The following is a 24,947-nucleotide window of genomic DNA, read 5'->3' on the forward strand; positions in this document are numbered from 1 at the left end:
TTTGTTTTTTAAAAATGCAAAAATAATAAAATATTTAATGATATTATTATTATTGTCATCTAACTATAAATATAATATATATTTGTTAATTAATAATGTTGATAAGTGTTCAAATATAATAACTTGCAAAATGTAAAAAAAAAAAGTAATGTATATCTCTTTGTTTTCATAATTAAAAATATTTTTTTTATTTTCATATTTCTACCCATTTTTATTTTTGTTTTTTAAAAATCTGTTTTCATTTTTAATTACCTACTACGTTTTCACTTGTATTTTTTTATTTTTTAAGAGAATGAAAATAAAAAATGGCTCTATTTTCTTAAATCAAATACTAAATTCTAAAAGTTCCTCAATTATGAAGAGAGGCGACCATCAATTTGATTTTTGATCTGATAAAAAGATTTCAAATTTGTCAAATGACTTGATTGGACCTATTACTCCGTTGTTAATGATGCTAAAAAAAAAAAAATGAGGTTCTTCAAATTCCCAACTTCTGGAGAGATGGAACCATTAATTTTGCTGTTGTCAAGCGTCAAATGCGACAAATTGGATAATGGAAACAAATGGAAAAGGGCTGAACCATAAGTTTTTCGGACAAAATTTCAACCAAATTCTTTAGCTTCTCAACTTCTATTCAATTTAATTTATTGACTGCAAGTACACAAGCTTGTTTAAATGTTCTAAAAAGGAAGGGATTGGACCAACAAGCATGTTGTGGGAGAGATGAAGCTCCACCAAATTCATTAATTGACCTGGAATGGAAGGGTTGACCCATCAACAATGTTGTAGGATAGATACAGCACCATCATATTAATTAATTAACCTAGAATGGAACGGATTGAGCCGTCAAGCATGTTACAGGGACAGATTTAGCACCGTCAAATGAGTTAATTGTCCTACAGTGGGTGGAACTAGGCTAATTGTGGGTTAATCGGCCCACATTGGAAGGGATACGGCTGACATGGCCGTTCATGGACATATTCATTGTAACCAATTTAGTGAATTGGCCCAAGATGGAAGAGACTCTGCCAACAAGTTGATTTTCACTTTGTCAGAGAGATCAAAGGCGACCAATTCAAATAGTTGAGTCAGTCATGGATGTGATGCACCTTTCGTTGGGGTCAATGCTTGCTTTATTTTCTTGTAAAGGGCATTGATGACCCACTTGGAAGCGGACCAAATGTAGTCTGGTTAAATCAAGCAACTCCATAGTGAAATTAGACAAAACGACCAAGAAGATAAAGAGATCAATTTTAGACAAATACGCACGTGTATTCTAAATTTTCTGATTATTTAATTATAGATTAGACAATGAGAGTTCACAATAACAATACATTATAAATTGAAAAAAAATTTTACAAACAAAATTAGTTATTTAACCGCTTTAGACAGGACAAGTTCCACTTTGGCCACCAATATACATTTGACGGTTCATTAGTTGCAACAAAGTAATCATTCGGAGAGGAATCCCTAAAGATTTTTGGGAAGAAAGAAACTCTTTGCACACTTCTTCCATCATTGGTCGGGACTTTGGTTTCGTATGTAAGCAAGCAAATGCTAGTGTAGCAGCGTGAACAATATTTTGTGCAACCAGTTGGCTTGTTGGAGGTGGTAGACGTCTGTCTAACACATCAATTAGCTTGATATTTTGCAAAGAAGATGGCGATGACAATGATGACAAAAGTTCTCCAGGATGCTTTCCCATTAACGTTTCTAATGCCAAAACGCCGAAGCTATAGACGTCACATTTTTCGGTCACAACCATTGTGTAGGCCAATTCTACATAAACAAATTACATATATGAAAAAGAAAACTAATTAAATACAAATATAATTGAAAGAGAACCAATATCGAAAAGAAAAAAAAAGCCAATGACGTAGTAGAAGGTAACAAAATATTACCTGGGGCTACATAGCCATATGTACCGGCAAGAACAGTCAGATTAGATGAATCAAGATGTAGCATTCTAGCGGTTCCAAAATCAGCCACAAAAGCCTCCAAGTTTGAGTTTAGCAGGATATTGTTACTTGAAATGTCTCGATGAACAATTGGGGGGGTGCAATCATGATGCAAGTAAGACAAGGCATGAGCAACGGATTTGATGATCTCAACTCTTTTTATCCAATTCAACTCCACAGCTTCATCATCATTACTTAGGACGTAGAACAAGCTTCCTCTTTCCATGTATTCATATATCAGGAACATGCAACGTCGGTGTAGACAATATCCATAAAGCTTCACTATATTTCGATGTCGAATTTCGGACAAAATTTTTACCTCATTCCTAAAACTCTTGTCAAAACCCGGATCCTCAGCTTCAAGGCGATGAAGTTTTTTCAAAGCAACTATTTTACCACATGGTAGTTGTGCTTTGTAAACACTTCCATAACCCCCAGTTCCAATGCAGTATCGAATATCAAAATCTTCTGTTGCTGCAATAATGTCTTCATATGCTATCTTTCCATCATAGTTCCATATTGAGCACAAATCCCCATTTTTTGTTGTTTGTGAACCAGATTGGTTCTTTTTGGCCTTGAACTGCCATAAAAACAAACTCCCTAGAATAGAAAAAGTAGAGAATATGGCAATCGGGAGGAATATTTTCGTGAAGTAAGGAGTTCTACTGCTCTTGGTTTGAATGGTTGGTGAATCACAGGGGTAAGGTGATAAATCCTTGTTGCCTTCAAATGGATAGGGATAGATAGTCTTACAACCATTATTGGTATCAACAATTTTGAGATCAGTGGCCGCCAAGACAGGAATTTCACCTGAGAGATTGTTGTAGGTGAGATTTAAATATCTTAGATTTGAAAGCTTGCCGATCTGACGAGGGATGGAACCACTCAATTTGTTTTCAGAGAGGTCTAATTCTATTACTGCTTCTAAATTCCCAATTTCTTTTGGTATAGGACCTTCTAGAAGATTTGAAGGAAGGAACAGATATAGCAATTTTGATAAATTACCAATAGAAGAAGGGATTGAACCACTCAATTTGTTTCCAGAGAGGGATAATAGAGTTAGTGCATTTAAATTCCCAATTTCTTTTGGTATAGGACCTTCTAGAAGATTTGAATAAATGAACAGCTGTTTCAATTTTGATAAATTACCAATAGAAGAAGGGATTGAACCACTCAATTTGTTTCCAGAGAGGGATAATAGAGTTAGTGCATTTAAATTCCCAATTTCTTTTGGTATAGGACCTTCTAGAAGATTTGAATGAAGGGACAGATATTGCAATTTCGATAAATTACCAATAGAAGTAGGGATAAGGCCAGTGAGGTTGTTACCTTCCAAATATAGAGATTCGAGGTTGTTAAGCTTTCCAATCTCTGAAGGAATGGAACCATTGATTTCATTTTGGTCAAGGTAAACTGCTTCCAATTTTGTCAGACGACATAAAGCTAGAGGAATAAGCCCACTAAATCTATTATTAGTGATGCTTAAAAACCTGAGGTTCTTCAAATTTTCAATATTTTGAGGGATGGAACCTTCAATTTGGTTATTATCAAGGTACAGATCTGACAAATTGGTTAATTGATATAAAGTGGAAGGCATTGGACCAACAATCTTGTTGTCGTAGAGATATAAAACAACTAAATTCCTTAAATTTCCAAATTCTGATGGGATGGCGCCGCTAAGACTGTTGACACTCAAATTTAAACTAACAAGGTTTTTCAAATTCCCTATTTGTGGAAGGATGGAACCATTAATGTTATAATTATAGGAAATGTCAAGAAACTCTAGTTGGGTTAGGTTTCCTAGGGAAGAAGGTAACTCACCAGATAACTCACAATAGGACAAGTCCAGGTGCTTCAATGCCAATAGATCACCTATCTGAGGCAGGATAGTTCTTCCAACTTTATGATGGCTAAGATCAAGAAGGACAAGATTTGGAAATGAAGAGAAATTCAATTTTCCAAATCTATTACCAACCTGAATCACGTCAGCGGATGGGTTAATTTTGGTGATGCTTCCTGCATTGTTGCATGAAATACCGGGCCACTTGCAACGTTGTGAAGTATCGTTGCTATAGTTACTCCACCAGCCACTCTCTAGCAAAGCCACAGCTTCTGATTCCAGTGAAGATACTGCTGCTAACAGGGTTGTAGCAAAGGAAAGAAGGATGGTACTCCACAACACCCCAAGAAAAATGGAATTGGTTAAGGATGAGGCCATGTCTATTAGCTTGAATATCTGGTAAAGGTTAAGTTGTAGCATGTTATGATTTCCAGTGAGTAATGAATTTATATGAAGATGAAGTAGTCGAGGTCCGCTTCTACTTTTTGTTAGTCAATTCGTGTCATTGATTGTTCTGTAGATGTCATGGAATTATACATATGAATAATGCATTTTCCCAGCAATTTGGTGCATAGACTTGCCATACCGTGTTTAGATGACTTGAAAAAGACAAGTATCTTTCTCTGTTGCTAGCTAATCTTTAAAATGCATAAGGTAAAGATATTTACCAATCTAAAATACTCAAACCTTTCTTTGATTTTAGTACTTCAACAGTTCTTTCTTTTCTTTTGTTTTTGGCCATAAAATTAAAGTTTTTTTTATCTAAAATTAAAATGTAATTTATATTAAAAATGACTTTTTCATAAAAATTATATTAAATTATATTTTGAATCAATCGAATCAAATGCAAATACTAATAGAATTTCAAGATAGAGTATATTCAAGTAAAACAATTAAAATGTCAAGTCTCAGTGTGAAAAAAAACACCCATCTTATCCCGTTGCTATTCCTAATTTTTAAGGCATGCTACCTCCTTTATTTCTTTTATGCTTTCTTTTTTTTCTCCTTACCAAGGAAGCAAAAACATGTACCTATAACAGCCACATTTTTCATATGTTTTCCATTGAACAGGAGTGCAATTTTATTGACTACAATTCATTTCAAATGGAAAAGAAAACACGTTGGATCAAATTGGAGAATTTCTGTCTTTCATAGTAGCGCAATAAACAAGATCATTTCACATATTGCAGCATTGTGTTCAGACGAGTGCAAGATCACATGTTTTCTATCTCTAAAAGCTAACAGTAAATCAGGAAAGGATCCAATGTGGACTAGCTTTTGCTTGGATGTTTACTTAAAGTCTATTATTGATAAGAAAGTTGGTTCAAAGAAAGGACAACATGTACTAGCGCTTTATTCTCCACCATACCATTTCTTCAATTTGCATGTATTTTTTTTTATAGCTGGAATGTTACCAATTTTATTTTATGTATAATAAGCTGTTGTTAAACACCACAGCTGAAATGTTATGTGAAAACCTGAAAATTTGTCTTTCACAATGTTTTGGACATTGTTTCAATTAATTGTCCTCTTTTTTGGATAATTGAAAATTATATTATAATTCAAAATAAAAAATAAAAAAGTAGATTTTAGTCTGCTACATGAAAACATTAAGAGTTCAAGTCTTACCCAAACTAAACAAATTAAAAGAATAATAATAAAAAAAAAAAAAAACCAATTTTCGGAGTCCAAGTCTTTTCTATCTTTCTTTGAAGTGTTGTGTCTTTCAAATGAGATAGGCCCACGCAAAGGATCACATTAAATGTGATGACTTCTCATACAGATTAGTTTTGAAATGTTCTATATTATACGAAGAAGTGCTAATACTAGCTACTTCTCAGTAACAGCAAACCTTACGTGTCTTTCACGTCCTTGGACTTGCAATGGAAAATAGAATCCATTGAACCAAAGTGGAGAATTTTTTCCTTGATGGTGTAGACAAAGAACAATTTTATTTTATTTTTCCCGTATTTTGGTGCATGTTCTTCTGAACTTCCTAACCTTTTTTTTTTTCCTACTTCTATACTTTAGGAAGAAAGAAAACTGATTACTGAAGGTCTCTCCTTTCATGTTTTCTATACATTAATTGCAAAGAAAATTCCAAGATCTCTTCCTTTTCCAATTCTTTGTTTTGAATCTCACTTCCTCTTCCTAGGTAGAAAATTTTATGATGGGAATTCAACCTAAAACTAACTAATAATAAGAGGATGGATAATTTATTTTAACATTTCTCTATTAGACCTTAGCTTTAATTGATTTGAAATTTATTATTATAATGATTGAAAAACGTTTTTTGATAATACCATTTAAACCATCTTGATAGAAATGTTTATGCTCTCACACAATTCTGATAATTAAGCCAATGATAATATGTGAGATGATGTTGGTATAATATAGTACAAACTCCTGAAAATTGAAATTTCTGATTTTATGATACTACAATATTGCCAATGCAATGAATGATGACAAAGAGGCAAGAAAAAAAAAAGCATAAAGAAACGAATAATTCTTTTCAATTTAAAGTTGAAGCTCATCATTCATGTTTATGCTCTTATACAATTTTGGTAAGTCAATGATGATATGTGAGATGATGTTGGAATAATATAGAACAAACTTTTGAAAATTGAAATCTTTGATTTTATGGTACTAAAATATTACCAAACACAATGAATGATCGCTAAAAAGGAAAAAAACACAAAGAAATAAATAATTCTTTCCGATTTAAAATTGAAGCTTAATATGAGATCTTAGATGGCAGAACAATCTAACCCTAATTGTCAGCATGCATGATGTGAAGAATATGATTCATTTGCACCCTTTTCCTTCCACATTTCAGGATCCATGATTTGCAACAATGAAATTTCTCCAAGAGGCTTTGCTCAAGGCCTTAGTTGACGAAGAAACTCATCAGAGTCCTGCTTGAAAGTGATTATGAAAGTGATCGAGGATGAAGCAATGGTTGAGCTTATTTGAAGAATCAATTATAGAACATTGATATTTTTCACAACTTGTCAACAATTATAGATAATTGTATGAAATTTATAGGAGGTTTTGTAGTCTAAGTCAGAGTGCCAAGCAAATTGCGCGTAATGACTTGAATAGTCAACAATGACTTTTCTAACCTAGAAATATTGCACATTTATGGTGAAATGCAGCGTAACAGCAACAGGTCGATAAAGGTACGACCGTGGGAACAATTTTTCATATGGTCCATGTTTCTTGGCTAATGAAATTTACTTCAATACTTTCCTGGCCTTTTCTTACTCTTTTGCTAGCCTAGAAAACTCAGGCAAGTTTCTCATTGTCTTCTCTCCCTGTTTTAGTGTTCACATTGTAGCCAAATTTTCTTCAAGAAAGGGAAAGAGGGTGCAGCACTGATTGACTTTGACTTGGCCCTTATCCTTTCCTAAGCGAATAAGAAGGTATAGGTTCAGTTTCAGAAAAATTTTCATCAAAGGAATTCATGTATGAAAAGGACCAAATCTTTGCTACACCAGATAATACTTTAGAGACCAAATTTTTCAAAATTTCACGAAAAATTTATGGTTTTTGGTTCACAATTACTGCAGGGAGATTCATCTTGCCTTTTCCTGCAGGGAGAATACCAAATTATTAGCATGGAGGGTTAATCACAAGGGAAAAAAATAGCCAAATATAAATTTTTACATTTAGCTGAAAGCAACAATAGAAAGTAATAAACAATATAACACAATTAAAACTGGAATCCCATCCCGTGTTTCTTTTTCTGGAATAATCCAAGTGGTTATTTTAATTGCAAGAGACTTACGTCTCACGTAACTTGATATGTGAGCTTGGTCTCTGGTATCCTTCTTCCTTCTCTTGTGGCATAGGTTTCTTTGCATGTCTCGATTCTGGTTTTCAGCATCATCAATAGCCATTTCTTCTGCTTTTTTCACGCAAGGAAAGTTTCCTCCTTGAAGTGGTGAGATAGCCACAGATACATAGATAAAACTTGGTGTTTAGTCTCAAGATCCAGGAGTTCTGCATCATTTTTAGCAGAAACTTTTGGCATGCCAATTGCTATGCTAACGGTACATATTTCTGTTCTTTCCCCGTGTGATGGCTACAGTAAACTCCTTGTGCATTCACTTTATCAAAAACTTCCACAGTCAATAGCCTAAGTGGACTGCAATAAACACCCTTCTTTGCTTCATAAACCGCCGCAAAGCATTGTAAGTCTTGCCACTATTTGTTGGGCCACAATGATAAATAATCTTATGCTTCATTACCAGTGCAAAGGGAAACCATGTACATGACTCTAAGATCAGCTGATTGAATCATACTTTGAAACTGCTTGATCTCGTTGGGAAACTCTTCAATACAGAACTCCACAAATATAGGGAAAAGAAACTTAACAGCAGCATCAGATGGACCAAGTGATATCACGAGCTTAGCAACAACAACAGAACATTTCTTAAAGAAAAAGCTTTGAAACTTATGAACAGCAGTAGGAAAAAATGACCTGCCAATGTATATTGCAAGAGACTGATTGACTGCTCACCCAGATTTACTGAAATAATCGAAAACTTCCTGTACAATCTCCCAATCTGCTAGCTTCAGCTTCCCACAGTTCTCAATATTATGAAGTTCCTGATACAATTCTACAGGATCACAAAAAGCAACTTGCTTGCTAGCCACAGTTCTATCACTACCTACATCATCACTTTCATATTTAGGCTCAACCACTGTTGAAGTACACATACCATTTTCCTTAAAATCTTCAACATAATCCTCATCTGAATTCTCATGGATGTCATCAAAATCATTTATTCTCATAAAATCCACAATATCCTTTTTCTCTTTATCATTTCCATGTTCAGACTCAACATCTCTCGAACCACACCTATGGTTCTCCGTTAAAACTATCAACACCATCTTCTCCCTTATTCTCTTTGACACCATCAAAATCAACACTTGTTACAGAATCCACAAGACATTTCCCCTTCTTACTTCTTTTCCTTCTCGAACCACGCATTCCACAATCCTCCCCGTCATCATCATCATCCGCATTTTCAACAACAGACGAAAAAGGTCTCACATTAGCATCTAATAGTTCCCAAATTTACAAACTAAACTAACCAAATTCGTTGGAAACTCTCATTTGGGCACATCCAAAGATGGAACAAAAGGGTCCTTATCCATAACCCAGTTTTCTAATTGCCTAAAATAATGAAAATGCCGAAGGGATAACATAAACTTAACTCCACAAACATTGCACTTAGATGTATAGATTCTAAACAGAAACGTTGCCAAGCCTCTTCCCATTCAATAGCTACATAAAAGAATAAAAACCCAACCTCCTAAGACAATCGAAATTTGAAATTGCAATAAGCTTTTTTTTTTTTTTTGGCCACAGAAATTGCAATGAGTTAAAAGGTGTTAAATTGTGACAATAGAAAAGGACACTAAGGCAAAAAGAAAATCAGGATTTGATGGAGCTTACCTGGAAGAGGATTGAGAGACAGTGAGAGAGAGGAAATGGAGGGAAAACAGTAGCAACGACTAAGCCACCGAAAACCATAAACTCAGTCGGTTTGGTATTATTACAGAGGAACCAAGGAAGTTAGGAACTCGGGGGGGGGGGGGGGGCTAGACTAAGTCAGATTTAAGTCCAGTGACTCGAAGTTTAATGGGTTTTGTAGCCTTTGAGTTGGCCCAAATGTCTGGATAGTCAGTTATTTAGCCCGCATGTTTTCTTTTTATCTTATAATAATAATAATAATAATAATAAATCAATGACCCTAAAAAAGCGCTTCCAATGGAAAAGGTTAAATACTTTTCATATCCATCTTTAAAATTTTACATTTTACTCATTTTCGTATCTATATTTAATGCGTATTTTAAATTTATCTTTATATTCATCTATGCTAATAATTAATGAGCATATGTAATTCACATATTTGTATTTTAAAAAAATAAAAATAATTTTTTTAATTTTTATTTATATATTTAAATAAATTTTTATAAATAATATTAATATATATTTTTTCAATAAAAATCTATTAATTCTAATTAATCTAAAATAATAATTTATATTATTTAATAAAAATCTATTTACTAAATATATATAAATATATATGTAAAGTATGAATATGAGACTAGTGCTATATTATCCTTTATTATCTCCATATTTAAAAAAAAATTTAAAATTATATTTATCCTCATCTTTATAATAAAATATTCATCTCTATTTTTTTAATAAAAAATTAATTTTTTTATTAAATATGAATAAAACTGATATCTTTACTTCTAATGCCAATGCTTCAAAACTTTAAACGTCACATTTTTCAATTACTACCGTAATATAAGCAAGCTTTGCCAAACAAGAAAAAGAAACAAATGTATAAAAGGATATGTAGAGCAACAATAAAATAGAAAAACATCTTATATTAAAAGAAATTTATCATATTTATTTAAATATTTAATTAATTGCCTTTTTTTAAAAATCATTTATATATAGACATTTTACTTGCCTTTATATAAATATATATTATTTAGTGTTGAAAAAAAATATTATTTAATAGAGATATCAGTCATCTGACAAAACCACGATACCTATAATGCACTGCCTAAACTTCATCCATTGAAATTCAAGTCTTTAATTGTTACTTTTGAAATAAATAATATCCTGATTTATTAAAATTAGAATGGTAAGTTCTGATTTAAGCAATATTCAAATGTCAGAGACCAAAATGAAAATTTAGCTATTATTTTTCCACATTTTTGCGTTGTTTTAACAGTATAATTTTCTTCCAAGCAACATAATTGCAATTCTGACCGAATATTTTCTAATTTACAGTAAAGAAATTATTTTATTTTTTCACAAGTTATCATTTATTTTTTAACATTACTTTATTTGCATATTCTACTAGCTATTCTTTTCCCGAATCTATATATTTGTTTTTTTCCTAAATTAAATAATTAAATAATTTTTTGAATGATTAAGTTAAAGTTATACATTATAATGATGGTATATCCAGCTAATTTCATTATTATTTCAAAATTTCTATCTTAACAAATATTTAAAACAATTTCATAAATAAAAATGTATATCCTGAATAATAATAATAGATATTAATAAATTTTGTTTGGATTGACGCTTCAAAAAACAAACCACAATGACTTATTTTAAATAGTGTTAACTTTCAATTGTGATTGTTTTTGTGATTATAAATAGTAAAACTAATTTTAATTTTTTTATTTACTGTATTGAATTAATTATTGAAAATAATACATATATAGGAGTTTTAAAATTGGTTAATGTAGAGAATTAAAGAAAAGAGTATTACTAATGAATAATTTTAACTTAAAAATATTATATTATATAAATCATTTCATTCATTTTAATATCAATATCTTGATATCATTAAATATATTTTTAAGAAAAGTCCATGAAATCATCACACAGGTTGTTACAGGCTTGTTATATATAAAGTGACATTATTATAGCAAGTGCAGGAAAGGAAATTCTGAACAATAAATGTTGCAAATAAATAGAAACATATAAAAGGGGACATTCTTTCTTTTTGGATGATACTCAGGCAATTGGCTTGAAATTAAATTTATTGTACAAAAATTTTCCTTCAACTTCTACGGTATTTGTCCTCACCTCTTTTTCTTATACTTGGCTGCACAATAAAATTCTTTGAAGATTCTTGCCGTTCATGGCTTCTTTTTTTTTAATTAATATCACCGTTCATCCTCTAGTAATGAGTCTGGTTTTGAATTCATTAAATTGTGGTTGACAATTTGGTCTCAATCACTAAACTGTTATTTTACGTGATTAATTAGTTAACATACTATAAATACCCATATTAGTTTGGGAACTTTTAATTTTTTATATTTTGATTTAAATTTTTTAATAGGCCTCTAATCTTGCCCATTTAAAGTTTGAGATGCAAATGAGTTTTGGACTACCATCATTTGGGTTAGAATTATTATTATTATTATTAGGTGTGGGTGTCCATTTTGAGGTGAATCATTTTTGCTTGCTACAATTTGTTTTTTGTTTTTGTTATTTTTTTATTATATTGATTGAAAAAAAAATAAACATAAAAATGATATAGATAACAAATAGATAAAAAAGGGGAAAAAAAAAACAAATTAAAAAATGAAATCAGATAAGGGATTTCTTTTTGGCCTATAATCAAAATAAGGGATAATAATATCAAAACTCATCAAATTTTATAAAAATAAATTTGAAATTGGATTAAATTTGTTTGAAAATAAATCTGGATTAGTGGATAAAATTTTTAAATTTAAAATTTAAATTATGTAGAATGGTTTAGGGTTTTAAATTCTAAAGAAAAGAGAATTTTTATCCAACAATGAGATTCGTAAGTACTCCGAGTAGTGATACCTACGAAATCTCTAAGTGAAAATTTTTTTTTAAATACTATTAGTGTATTGAAGTATTTATATAAAAAAAAAGTTTTCAATACAATAAAAAAAAATTTTTTGGTTAAAAATTAAATAATAAAAATTAACTAATAAATTAAAAATAAGTAATAAAAATGAAAAAAAAAAAACTTATCCGTTAATGAGATTCTAAAAGTATTTCGAGTAAAGATACTTTAAGAAATCCCTAAGGGAGAAGATATTTTTTAAATATTACCAATATATTGAAATATTTATAAAAAATCTTCAATATAATAAAATTTTCTCTTTTCTTCATTTTTTCTACATGAAAATATTAATAAAATTTAATAAAATTTTTAAATAAAAAATAAAATGTGTGCATTAATGTATTATTGTCACGCCATGGGCGGGCACGCCAGGCATATTAAGCGCACCAGCAAGCGAGCTAGAGGTTGAGGCCCGCAGACCAGGCGTGCTAGCGGGTATCTGCGCGCAAAGCCTAACAAACGAGTTCAGAACGCCCGCCCAACTTGCAGGCTAGCCCGTGAGACCAAGGCCTGGCATACAAGCTGCCCGCACCACATCCAGAAGGGCCCAAGGTGCTGGACACGTAAGGGAAGCTTCTGGAAGCAGGTAGGATCAGCAGGAGCATCCTGGCAGATTTGGTTGACCCTGAAAATCAGGAGTTAGCATCTTGATTGATTGTAATCTGTATAATCCCATGATTTTAGCCTTTATTCTAGGGATATTGCCATTAAGTGTAGCTAGAGCCTCAACTATAAATAAAGGGCTGCTCCACCCTCATTTGTACACCATCAAACACTTTTGTTTCAGTGAATATACAGCATATTCCAGCATTCTGCCTTGTTCATCCTGTTTCTTTTTAACTTGCGTAATCAACCCTTCTCATTGTTCTAGTGCCCGCATGCTTATGTTTTAGGCTGACTTAGGCATTAAGGAGGAGATTCCAAGCCTAAGGCCGCACGGATTCTGAGTCTAAGGTCGGAGCCCATGACAGTTGGTATCAGAGTCAGCCCTAAACCGTTCGATCTACGCCAAGCACCTCGAGGGAGGTAGGCAGGGTGGCCAGCCTTCGTGACGAGGGGCGTCACGAGGTTGGATGCGGGAGAATGTCACGGACCTAAGAAAAGAGTCCTGAATCCCACATCGAACATAATAGGAGGGTCACTGGGGTATATAAGGGTTCACACCACCTCCGCCTTGTGAGGCAACTTTTGTAGGACAAAACCGTGAGGCCAGGGGGGCTAAAACGGATAATACCTCACAAGGGTGTGAACCGTGGCAGGAAGGTTGATCTGGGATGCCAGAAGGGTGAATGCCCGGGTCTCGGAGCCGCGTGGGTTCGGAGCTTAAGTCTCGACCCGTGACAAGTGGTATCAGAGCCAGCCCTAAACCGTTCGACCCACGCCAAGCGCCTTGAGGGAGATAGGCAGGGTGGCCACCCTCCGTGACGAGGGCGTCATGAGGTTGGGTGGGGGAGAATGTCACGGACCTAAGGAAAAGTCCTGAATCCCACATCGAACATAATAGGAGGGTCACTGGGGTATATAAGGGTTCACACCACCTCCGCCTTGTGAGGCACCTTTTGAAGGACAAAACCGTGAGGCCAGGGGAGGCCAGGGGGGGCCAGAGTGGATAATACCTCACAAGGGTGTGAACCATGGTAGGAAGGCTGATCTGGGGCGCCGGAAGGGTGAATGCCCAGGTCTCGGAGCCGCGCGGGTTCGGAGCTTAAGTCTCGACCCGTGACATTATCACTTGCATTAAACATTTTCGTTTGTAGCCTATAATGGGTAAGGATTGGGGCACTTTACTAGCCCAACAGAGACAACAATAAGGAACAATTTGGGAACCTTTAGATGCATGTCAATCCAAACCAAGCACCTAATAAGCTATAGGAAGCCAACCTTAGGTAGAGCTTTGCTAACCCTTTTGTAAAAAATACCTAAGTCCAAAATGTGTAAAAATTAAAGTTGTGTGTAAGAAAAAACACAAACAAAATGAAATGAAACAAAATAAAAAATCTCAAAATTTTTTTTATCTTAAACCACATTTTTACACTAACTCAATTTTTTTTTTTTTTTTTTTTACATTAATCATATCATATAGTTCAACATCAAGATATTTGCTCTATGACATCTTTCTCCTAAGAAGTCTTCGTAGATCCCATAGAATTATAGATTGCTCAAATCTCACGTAACAAAAGTTGTATGGAATTAATGAGAATTTCTAGTGCTGAAATTTATCCAAGAGTAAATATCTCTCAATTGCATTCACGCATCATGTGCACCATTTTTTTTAAAAAAAAATCAAAAATAAAAAAATAAAAATTTCAACACATGGCATTTTGATTTTTTTTAAAAAAAAAATTTATGGTAATAAAGGTTCAAGAACAGCTCGCCCACAAAAAAAATTGACTCAACCTACTTGCCGTTCATACAACACCAGAGCTCGAACAAAAATTATGAAACAAGAACAAGCTAGTTGATTTGAGAGGATGGAGAAGGCTCAAGAAGAACTAAAAGAGGATATTGATAAGATAATGGACATGCTCAAGAAGCTTGATAAAGGAAAAGTGGTGGAAGGAAATTTTAGCTTTTAAAAACAATTGCCAGACATGGTGGATCCTATTTATCCTTCAGGGTTTAAGCTACGAACAACTTTACCTTCTCAAGGAACCAAAGTGCAAATTTTTATTGCTAGAGGATATTCCAATCTTTATCTAGGAATGACATCCACACTTACTCCAAGATAATTTCAAAATTTTGTCAATCCTGTTATAATGGAAAAACCACTTGAGCCAATCTTGGTTCCTAATTTGGATGATCCTAAAGAGAGAGAAAAGACATGGATAAAGATACCTGAGAAAGTGAAAGATACCAGTGCCCAAGAAAAGATTAAGTTATTGGAAGAAAGGCTTAGGGCCATAGAGGGAATGAATTTTTTTTGGCTCCACAGATGCAGTCGACCTTTGTTTGGTCCCAAATATGGTCATTCCATTAAAATTTAAAGTCCTTGAATTTGAAAAATATGATGGCACAAAATGCCCAATGACTCATGTCACCATGTATTATCATAAGATGACGGCACATGCTCATGACAAGAAGCTATTGATGCATGTATTTTAGGGCAACCTTATGGGATCTACAACCAAATGGTATGTTCAACTAGATAGGACTCATATTCGTTTCTAGCAAGAGCTCATAAGGGCATTTCTTACACAATACTGACATGTCATGGATCTAGTTTTAGATCGTCTATCTTTATAGAACATAAAAAAGAAAGTAAAAAAAAATTTCATGCATATAAATTTTCTTTTTGTTTTCTTTTTCACTTATGTATTAGACATGCATATAAATTTCATGACTTGTATGAAAGTTGAATTTGAACGCTAATTGAGAGAGTCTTTTTTTGCTCAAGTTTTTTTTTTTAAAATTTTTTTCTCTTCATAATAAAAGTCTCAAAAAAATTGATGGTCATTATTATGAATCTACCCAAATAAAATATTCTCGTGTCCTTTTCATGCCCAAAATCACTTGAAGAACCTTAATGTTCCAAAGGATACAAGTTTGAACTTTGTGATACCTCTTGTCAAGGCAACAAATACTGAAATGATCAATTTGAAAAACTCTTCTATGTTCCTTGAAAATTAAACAAATATGATGCTTTTTTTTATCTAGATGTTGGTGAATTGATAGGTGTCAAGATTATGTTTCAAACAAAAAGTCATTCAGATAACCACAAATACACAAATGTACCTTTTTATCTAGGAGCATGTTGACAAAAGAGAATGATTTCCATTTGCCCTAAAATTACTAATTTCATGCCACTATCCAATTTAGTGATGATGTGCACAATTGGGACCTAAATAGACCCTTTCAACATGATTTTTATAGTCGCATAAACCCTATTGACTTATCAAAATAAGGCAAAGATTGGTTGTCATATGAGTTGTGAAAATAAGAAAAAAAAAAAGCAAAAGAAAAGTATTTATGGGTACATTGTGCACTCTAGATATTCAAACAATCATAAAAAGAGAAAGTGAAAAAATAAAGCAAAAAAAAGAAAAAAATGAGAAAAAAGAGAGGTGATAAATACAAAATTCTAGGTTTCTCAAGAAATGATTCTTCAGCACAAGTGATCAAGCTTGAAATGGCAAATGGATATCTTTTTTCATCCCTTTACAAAGAAGAAATTATCCATTTGCTACCTCTTTGAGCCTAGTGAATTTTTTCTAAATGAACCTTGATCAAGGATCACCCTCTACATTAGGAAAAAAAATACAAAGAAAGATCTATTTGATGAAGTCATTAAGTTTTAGAAGTTTTGAACATATTCCCTCAAATGTTGAAATATGCAAGAAAAAATAAAAGTGGAAGCAAAAAAAAAAAAAAAAAAAAAAGAAAGAAAAAAAAAAGGAATGCTTGGATGTTACAATTGAAGGAATAAAAAAATGAATGTCCAAAAGAAAATCTTTCACATGGTATGAAATGATCCTTAGTCCGATCACCTTCAAACACATGTTTTAGGCCTATTTATCCATTCTTTCAGAACCTTGAACCCTAGCCTATGTTACATACCTTAAAAAGTATATTTTGATCAAACATGGACACTTAAACTAAAGAATTTGATCCTTGCAGAATCCTCATGACCAATTTCACTTTTGTCTATTTTCTTTGCAAGATTTTTTCTTTCATAAAAGTACTTGAGTGCACGATGAAATCATCAAAAAAAAGGAAGAAAAGAAAAAAAAAAAAGAAAAATAAGAGAAAAAGGAAAAAATAAAGCTCTAGGGTAAAAAAAAAAAAAGCAGTCTAGAGCAAAAATGTGATTACAACATAAAAACTCATTGCAACCAATGATTGAGATAAGTGCAAGGGTTATCATAGAAAATCTTGGCCTTTCCTAATATGATCTTAAATTTAGCATAACTAGTCTTGACATTTATTAAAATACCACATTGTGATACTGAAAAGAATGTCAAATCTGATTTAACCAGAAAAGAAACTTCCAAAAGAATTTGTTGTTAATCTTGGATAAAAATTCAATTTTTCATATCAAGTTGTGAAGTCCTTTTGACAATTAATCATCAAAGCCATTTAAAAAGAAGAAATTGCCATTCTGTTCAAACATGTGCATAATAATGATTACTATTTTTTAGAGACTTAAGAGTCACATTGTTTCATAAAGGTTGACCAAAGCAATTTTTTATGAGAATTTTATCATTAAAATAAAATGTTTTGAGGAGAAAAAAAAACTTCGAGGAAAATAAATGGCATTATGGGAAACACTTTTTAATACAAAAGTATGTTTAATCAATTGAGTTTCACCATAGTTCGATGGCTTATTTTTTTCAATTCACTTTTACCAAGTTTAAGTTGATCATATGCATGTTTGATTTGAAGATGAAAAATAGAAAGAAAAGTTGAGAAATCCAAATTGTGAAGAAAGAAAACAGAAATTGATGAAAAATGAGCAATAAAGAAAGGGATTTGGAATTGAAATGAGATGAATGATTCAAGAAAAAGTACTTTACAAAATTTAAGAAAAGAAGATTTTAGGTAGTTGCATATATTGACTTGGCTATTTTTTTTTAAAAAAAATTTGAGCATTTGAATCTTTAGACTTTGTATTTGCATCATTAGCTTGTCTAACATTAATAAGAAAATATGCATTAGTATTTTTGGAAAAGACATTTGCATTTCATGTGCATCTTTTAAGAAAAGACATTTTTATCTCATAAGCATCATTTAAGAAAAAAGCATTTGCATTTCATTTGCATCATAATGATGTTCACCAATTTTGGAAACATTAAACAAGAAAAAAGAAAAAAAAAAGGCAAAAACATATTCAAAAGATAAAAAATTTTTAAGAATTTCAACAATATGGCACAAGATAAGAGCTTTAAGCCCAACCTGGCTAGTAGGAAAGTTGTTGACCTAGTGAAATCGGCATCAGTCAAGAAAAATATTATGATAAATTATTTTCAAAAGTTTTCAGTGGTGATATCCAAGTATTAAAGTATGGATTGTATTTTCTCGATGGTGATGTTTGAGATTAGTTTCCTTTGGTGGTAATATCCGAAATCATTTATATATTCTTAGTGGTGATATCCGAGTGTTAAAGCTTGAATTACATTTGCTCAATGGTGATATTCGAGTTTTCTTTGGTGGCGATATCCGAAGTCATTTGCATATTCTCGATGGTGATATCCGAGTGTTAAAGCTTGAATTGCATTTGCTTGATGATGATATTCGAGTTTCCTTCAGTGGTGATATCTGAAGTCATTTGCATATTCTTAGTGGTGATATCCAAGTGTTAAAGCTTGATTTGCATTTTCTCGATGATGATATTCGAGTTTCCTTTGATGGTGATATCCGAGTCTTAAAGCTTGAATTACATTTGCTTGATGGTAATATTCGAGTTTCCTTCAATGACGATATCCGAAGTCATTTGCATATTCTCGGTGGTGATATCTGAGTGTTAAAGCTTGATTTGCATTTTTTTTATGATGATATTCGAGTTTCCTTCGATAGTGATATCCAAGAGTTAAAGCTTGAATTGCATTTGCTTAATGGTGATATTCGAGTTTCCTTCAGTGGCAATATCTGAAGTCATTTGCACATTCTCGGTGGCGAGATCCGAGTGTTAAAGCTTGATTTGTATTTTCTCGATGATGATATTTGAGTTTCCTTCAATGGTAATATCTGAGTGTTAAAATTATTTGCATCTTTTTAGTGGTGATATTCGAGTGTTAAAGCTTGAATTACATTTGCTCGATGGTGATATTTGAGTTTCCTTCGGTGACGATATTCGAAGTTATTTGCATATTCTCGGTGGTGATATTTGAGTGATAAAGCTTGATTTACATTTTTTCGATGATGATATTCGAGTTTCTTTCTGTGATGATATCCGAGTGTTAAAATTATTTGCATCTTTTCGGTGGTGATATCCGAGTGTTAAAGCTTGATTTGTATTTTTTTGATGATGATATACTAGTTTTCTTCGGTGGTAATATCCGAAGTCATTTGCATATCCTCGGTGGTGATATCAAAGTGTTAAAGCTTGAATTGCATTTTCTTGATGGTGATATTTCAATTTTCTTTGATGATGATATCCGAAGTCATTCATATCTTCTTGGTGGCGATATTCGAATTTTCTTTGGTGATGATATTTAAAGTTAGTTTTCAATGGTTTAATTTAAAGTTGTTGAGCTTTTGCTTAGAGGAGCCTTTTAAATTTTTAAAAGTCATCGAGCTTCTACTAAATGAGCTTTTTTAAAATTTTTTTTTAAAATAGAGCTTCTACTTAGTGGAACTTTTTAAATTTTTAAAAAAAGGGATCAAAAGAAGGGAGAAAATCTTTGTGTTTAATGTTTTGTCTTTTGTATGTAATAAAATGGTTGTCTTTTGGTCTTTGCATTATTCTTGATTATCAAAAATAGGTAAAGAAGGGCAATTGTAGACACCTATTTTATTTTTTATCTTTTTATCTTTCTTTTTTTTTCTGGCATCTTTTTTGCCAGCCACCTGACAGTCACCAGTCGCCTCCTGATAGCCATCGGTAGCTATCTTAGTGGCCACCTTAACTTAGGCAGCCAAAATCCCAGATCTTTTGGGATTTTGATTCTGATTTGGCTCTACAGTAGAGCCATAAAAATCAAAGCAAAGAAATAAGAAAAAATAAAGGGGACCCAGCCAAAAAAAGAAAGAAATGCATTTTGCCAAAAAAAAACACAGTCCTTGCCAAATTAATGAGGAACCCATCACCAAAAGTCCCCTACAAAAAGAAAAAAAGGAATGATAATCAATCTAAAAAAAAACAACACAAGTCAGAATACAAAGAAAAAGAAAAAAGAGTTTGGCCAAAACTTTGAAGGCCGATCTAAGGTGTTTCGATGAGATTTTGGTGAAAATAAGCCCATATTTGTGTTTAGGTGGTCAAAAAGATATTTTTGAGAGTTTTTAGGATTTTTCGATGTCGGTGACGACAATCGACAATCAACGGTTGACGACCGACGCAGCGGACAATGACCGTCCGATGAGGTAGAGAGAGAGACTCTTGGAGGGGGAGAGAGGTAGAGAGAGAAAGAAGATAAAAAATGAAAGATAAAAAAAAAGTTTGGCTTTTATAAAAGTCTAAAAGCCAAAACGATGCCATTTCATTAAAGGACCAAAATGACGTCATTTTGAGCCTTCAAGATCCTCGTGTCAGTCCACGACTCGACTCAGGGTCCGTGCACCCAATCTGCGACCTGCTTTTAGCCAAACCCAGATCGGTTCAACTGAGTCACGATTGGACCTTTGGTTTATCCAAACTGCTGCTAACCGATCGGCCCAAACCGGCATTAACCGGTCCGGTTCTAGTAAAAAAAAATTTTTTAAAATTTTTAAAATTTTTATATATTATTTTATTAATATTTATGCATATTAAAATATTTATATTTGTTAGAATAATTTTTGTTAAAGTAAATATGAACAAATGATAAAATATGCAGTTAATTTTTTTTATAATTTTGTTAATTTTAAAATAAACTTTAAAAAATAATAAAAATAATAAAAATGAACTTTCTAATAATATAGATTAATAAAAAGTATAAGAAAAGGGAAGTTTTATCTAACGATGAGATTCGCAAGTACTTCGAATAGTGATACCTACGAAATCTCTAGGTGATAATTTTTTTTTTAAATACTACAAATGTATTTTAGTATTTATAAAAAAAGAGTTTTCAATATAATAAAAATTTTCTTTTTTTTGTTAAAAAATTAAATAATAAAAATTAACTAATAAATTAAGAATAAGTAATAAAAAATGAAAAAAAAAATTTTATCCGATGATGGGATTCTAAAAGTGTTCCAAGTAGAGATGCTTTAAGAAATCTATAAGTGAAAAGATATTTTTTAAATATTATCAGTGTATTAGAATAGTTATAGAAAATCTTCAATATAATAAAAATTCTTCTTTTTTTCATTTTTTCTAAATGAAAATATTAATAAAAATTAATAAAATTTCTAAATAAAAGATAAAATGTGTGCATTAACATATTATCACTTGCATTGCATGCATGGCATAGTTTTTTTACGAAAAATAAATTTAAGCCTCCGAGGATGAGATTTTAAGGTATTTCGAGAAGTGATATCTAAGAAATTTCTAAATGAGAAAGAATTCTTATAATGTTACCAACGTAATGGAAGATTTTAAGAACTATTTCAACAAAAAGATTCTAATTTATTTTTCTCGAATAAAATTTAAGCACTAAACAAATAAAGAAAACAATTTTCAATAAATAAAAAAATGAAGAATATTATTTTTCAAACACAAAAAATGAGACTATTTTTTATCAAAATCAAAGGATAACATGTAGTTAATTGATACTGTTTTAAACGGGCACTATGGAGGTGCTAATCCTTTCTCATGCGTAATCGACTCCCAAACCCAAACTGTTCCACAAACCATAAAATTACCCTTTTAATAAACTTTAATTAATTTTAAAATCTTATTAGAAGAATAAATTTTAATAGGTGGTCAATTACACCTAACCAAAAAAAATTGGTGATGACTTTATTTTTGCTATTTTTATTTCGTATCCAAATTTGCCAAACGGACACAAAACCGTTACGACAAATATAAATATTTGAGGCTGTTAAGCTTTCTTATTTCTAAAGGAATGGAACCATTGATTTCATTTTCGTTAAGGAAAACTCCTTCCAATTTTGTCAAACGAAATAAAGCTACAGGAATAAGACCAGTCAATCTATTATTACTGATGCTTAAAAGTTTGATGTTCTTCAAATTTTCAATATTTTGAGGGATGGAACCTTCAAATTGATTAATTGATACAGAGAAAAAGGTATTGAACGAACAAGCATCTTGTCAGAGAAATCCAAATAAATCAAATTTGTTAGACATCCGGATAGATCCAACAATTTTATTGCCCTCAAGAATCAGAGATTTGAGATAGGTTAATTGACCCAAATCAGAAGGGATTGTACCAGCAAACTTATTCCAATTGAGATTTAAACTAACAAGGTTTTTCAAATTCGCCAGTTGTGGAGGGATGGAACCATTAAGGTTATCATTATTGGAAATGTCAAGAAACTCTAATTGGGTTAGGTTTCCTAGGGAAGAAGGTAACTCACCAGATAACTCACAAAAGGACAAGTTCAGGTACTTCAATGCCGACAAATCACCTATCTGAGGCGGGATATTTCCACCAAGTTAAGATTGCTAAGATCAAGAAGGACAAGATTTGGAAATGAAGAGAAATTCAATTTTCCTAATCACCAGCATGAATCACGTTAGCATATGAGTTAATTTTGGTGATGCGTCCTGCATTGTTGCATGAAATACCGTGCCACTTGCAACGTTGTGAAGTATCGTTGCTATAGTTACTCCACCAGCCACTCTCTAGCAAAGCCACAGCTTCTGATTCCAGTGAAGATACTGCTACTAACAGGGTTGTAACAAAGGAAAGAAGGATAGTACTCCAAAACACCCCTAGAAAAATGGAATTGGTTAAGGATGAAGCCATGTCTATTTAGCTTGAATATCTCGTAAACGTTCAGTTGTAGCATGTTATAATTTCCAAAGACTAATGAATTTAAAAGAAGCTGGAATAGTCAAAGTCTTCTTTTATGTTTTGTCACCCACCGCACCATTGATTGTTTATGCAGTAAATGTCATGGAATTATACATGAATAATGCATTTTCCGAGCAATTCATTAAACTGATGAATTTAATAGAAGGTGGAGTACTCGAGGTCTTCTTCATTTTGATTTTAATACTTCAACAGTTTCTTCTTTTCTTTTAGTTTTATTTTTTAAAAAATAAATTTGCACAATAATACAAAAAAAAAAAAAGCTCCACTAAATCGGGACTTGGGTGGGCGAGGCAGATTTTATATTAAAGATAGTTGGAACACGTATTAAATAGGAGAATTTCTGTCTTCCAAGAACCGAAATAAACAATTCTTTTCACAGTTTGTAATAATGTGTTTAGATGAGTATCAAGGAACAGCCACATTTTTCATATGTTTTCTGTCTCTAAAAGCAAACAATAAGTAAGAAAAAATCCAATGTTGACTAGCTTTTGATTTATGCAAACTTAAAGTCTGCTTTATCTAATTGATTAATATTATTGCAAAGAAAGTTGAAAGAAAGGATGAAATGTAGTTGCAATTTCTTCAATTTCCATGTACTTTCCTATACTCTGTTACAATGGTGTAATACCCTCTTTTGTTGTAAGCAGTGTTCTTTTGTTTTTAATATATGCCGATACTTTTGTTTCCTTCCATGTTGATTTGCATTTTTACTACTGTCTTTCTTTAATTTTTTCCGATTAAATGCTACTAAATACTCTTTTTTGTTCGAAACGTTTGAGAATATGCTTAAATTAAGATTCATACTTTTAATTTTAACAAATCATTTGTTCAGAATGTAAGAATTAAAGACTGATAAATGAAATTTAAGTAACACATCACCCAGGCCATTTGAAAAGCGTGAATTTTCGGGGTAAAAAACAAAACAGTGAATCATTATATTTTTATTACCGGTAGCTTTCAGCTGACATGGACAATGTTTTTATTTATTTAACTGCTAAAATACACTAAAAAAAAAAAAAAAAAAAACCAAATTTGGGATAATATGTCAATTTTTTAATTCAAATCAAGTACTTGCAGCAGCAGCAGCAGCAACAAATTCACAAACTCAGATGATTTGAAAGATGGATAAGCTTTGGGGAGTAATTTCAGAAAACTAATGGGGCCCAAGGACTGAGCAAATTTTCCACATAAAGCAAGCAGCCCCATTCACGGTGAATCATGTTTTCTTATATCTGCCAAATCAAACAAAAAAACCCAAATGAAAATTAAGGGCAATGTTGGAGAAAAAGAAGTTGGATTTGATATTAGCTAATAAAATTAAAATTAAGGAGAATAGGAAGAAGAAAATACTCTTGGGAAACGAAGCTGGTCTTCTTGGGACATGATCGATGAGATTCATCTGATCGTAGAGAGAGAAAGAACGTGTACGGGATGTCTAGGCTTGAGCTTGACTCTGCGTTGAAGAGAATGAGTCCTCGCTAGGGCTTCTATTCGGCTTTGGTAACATTTCTACGAGTCTACCTCTCACCACATCTCATTCCATATTCATCTTCCTCTAGGAATTTGTCAATTATCAAAAAATCTAACTTGGGGGAAAATGATTCTCACTCCACCAACCTTAAATCCTAAATCAGATCTGAATTCTAAATCTTAAATCAAATCTAATTTGGAGAAAAATTTCACTTGCATCAAAGCAAATAATATTTCGTAGAATTTTTACAAATAATATTAAAGTGATTATCATTCGAACAGAAATTATGTATTATATCATAAGAATCATTTCTAAAACCTCAAGAGAGTTAAATGCTTCACAATAAAAATTATTTTTAGAATCCTAACATTTGATATGATCCTTATTTTATGGTTCTATATGTACTTTATTTTGGATTTGATGAAAATATTAACTTTTAATAAAAAAAATTTTGTGACATCTCAATAACACATTAAGATATTTTAAAATTTTGTTTTGGTATATAAATAGATATTTAATTAAACTCATTTTTGTGAATTGATTTTTTTAAAATCAAATTGTAAAATCTTCGAATCAAAATAAATAATAACTCGTAAGTTAAGTGAAAGTCTCTATAATTTTAATTATATTAAAAAAATTATCATATTTATTTAAATTTTTGATTAATTTTCTTTTTTA

General features: G+C 32.0%; 1 protein-coding gene and 1 pseudogene across 2 annotated transcripts; both read right to left on the reverse strand.

Annotated features, from left to right (window-relative positions):
• Positions 1-1,272: 1,272 nt before the first annotated feature.
• Positions 1,273-4,347, reverse strand: LOC111316688 (uncharacterized). Its single transcript, XM_022918749.2, has 2 exons — positions 1,902-4,347; positions 1,273-1,779 (listed from the first exon to the last, which is right to left on the reverse strand). The coding sequence occupies exons 1-2, from the start codon at positions 4,216-4,218 to the stop codon at positions 1,385-1,387; spliced, it is 2,712 nt and encodes a 903-aa protein (XP_022774484.2). The 5' UTR covers positions 4,219-4,347; the 3' UTR covers positions 1,273-1,384.
• Positions 4,348-6,498: 2,151 nt separating this feature from the next.
• On the reverse strand, positions 6,499-9,252 carry LOC111316689 (DExH-box ATP-dependent RNA helicase DExH18, mitochondrial pseudogene; annotated as a pseudogene). The gene is made up of 2 exons (XR_016333175.1): positions 7,586-9,252; positions 6,499-7,388 (listed from the first exon to the last, which is right to left on the reverse strand). The product of XR_016333175.1 is annotated as a DExH-box ATP-dependent RNA helicase DExH18, mitochondrial pseudogene (transcript).
• Between the last annotated feature and the right edge of the window lie 15,695 nt (positions 9,253-24,947).

Source organism: Durio zibethinus, chromosome 24 (genome assembly GCF_047325235.1).
Source record: "Durio zibethinus cultivar Kanyao isolate XHJ-2024 chromosome 24, ASM4732523v1, whole genome shotgun sequence".
Classification (NCBI taxonomy): Eukaryota; Viridiplantae; Streptophyta; class Magnoliopsida; order Malvales; family Malvaceae; genus Durio; species Durio zibethinus.

Excerpts from the sequence above, each read along its gene's own strand:
- LOC111316688 (XM_022918749.2), bottom strand. The coding sequence starts at position 4,218 with ATGCTACAACTTAACCTTTACCAGATATTCAAGCTAATAGACATGGCC. Across the intron at positions 1,780-1,901 it reads ATATGGCTATGTAGCCCCAG|AATTGGCCTACACAATGGTT; the intron begins GTAATATTTTGT and ends TTGTTTATGTAG.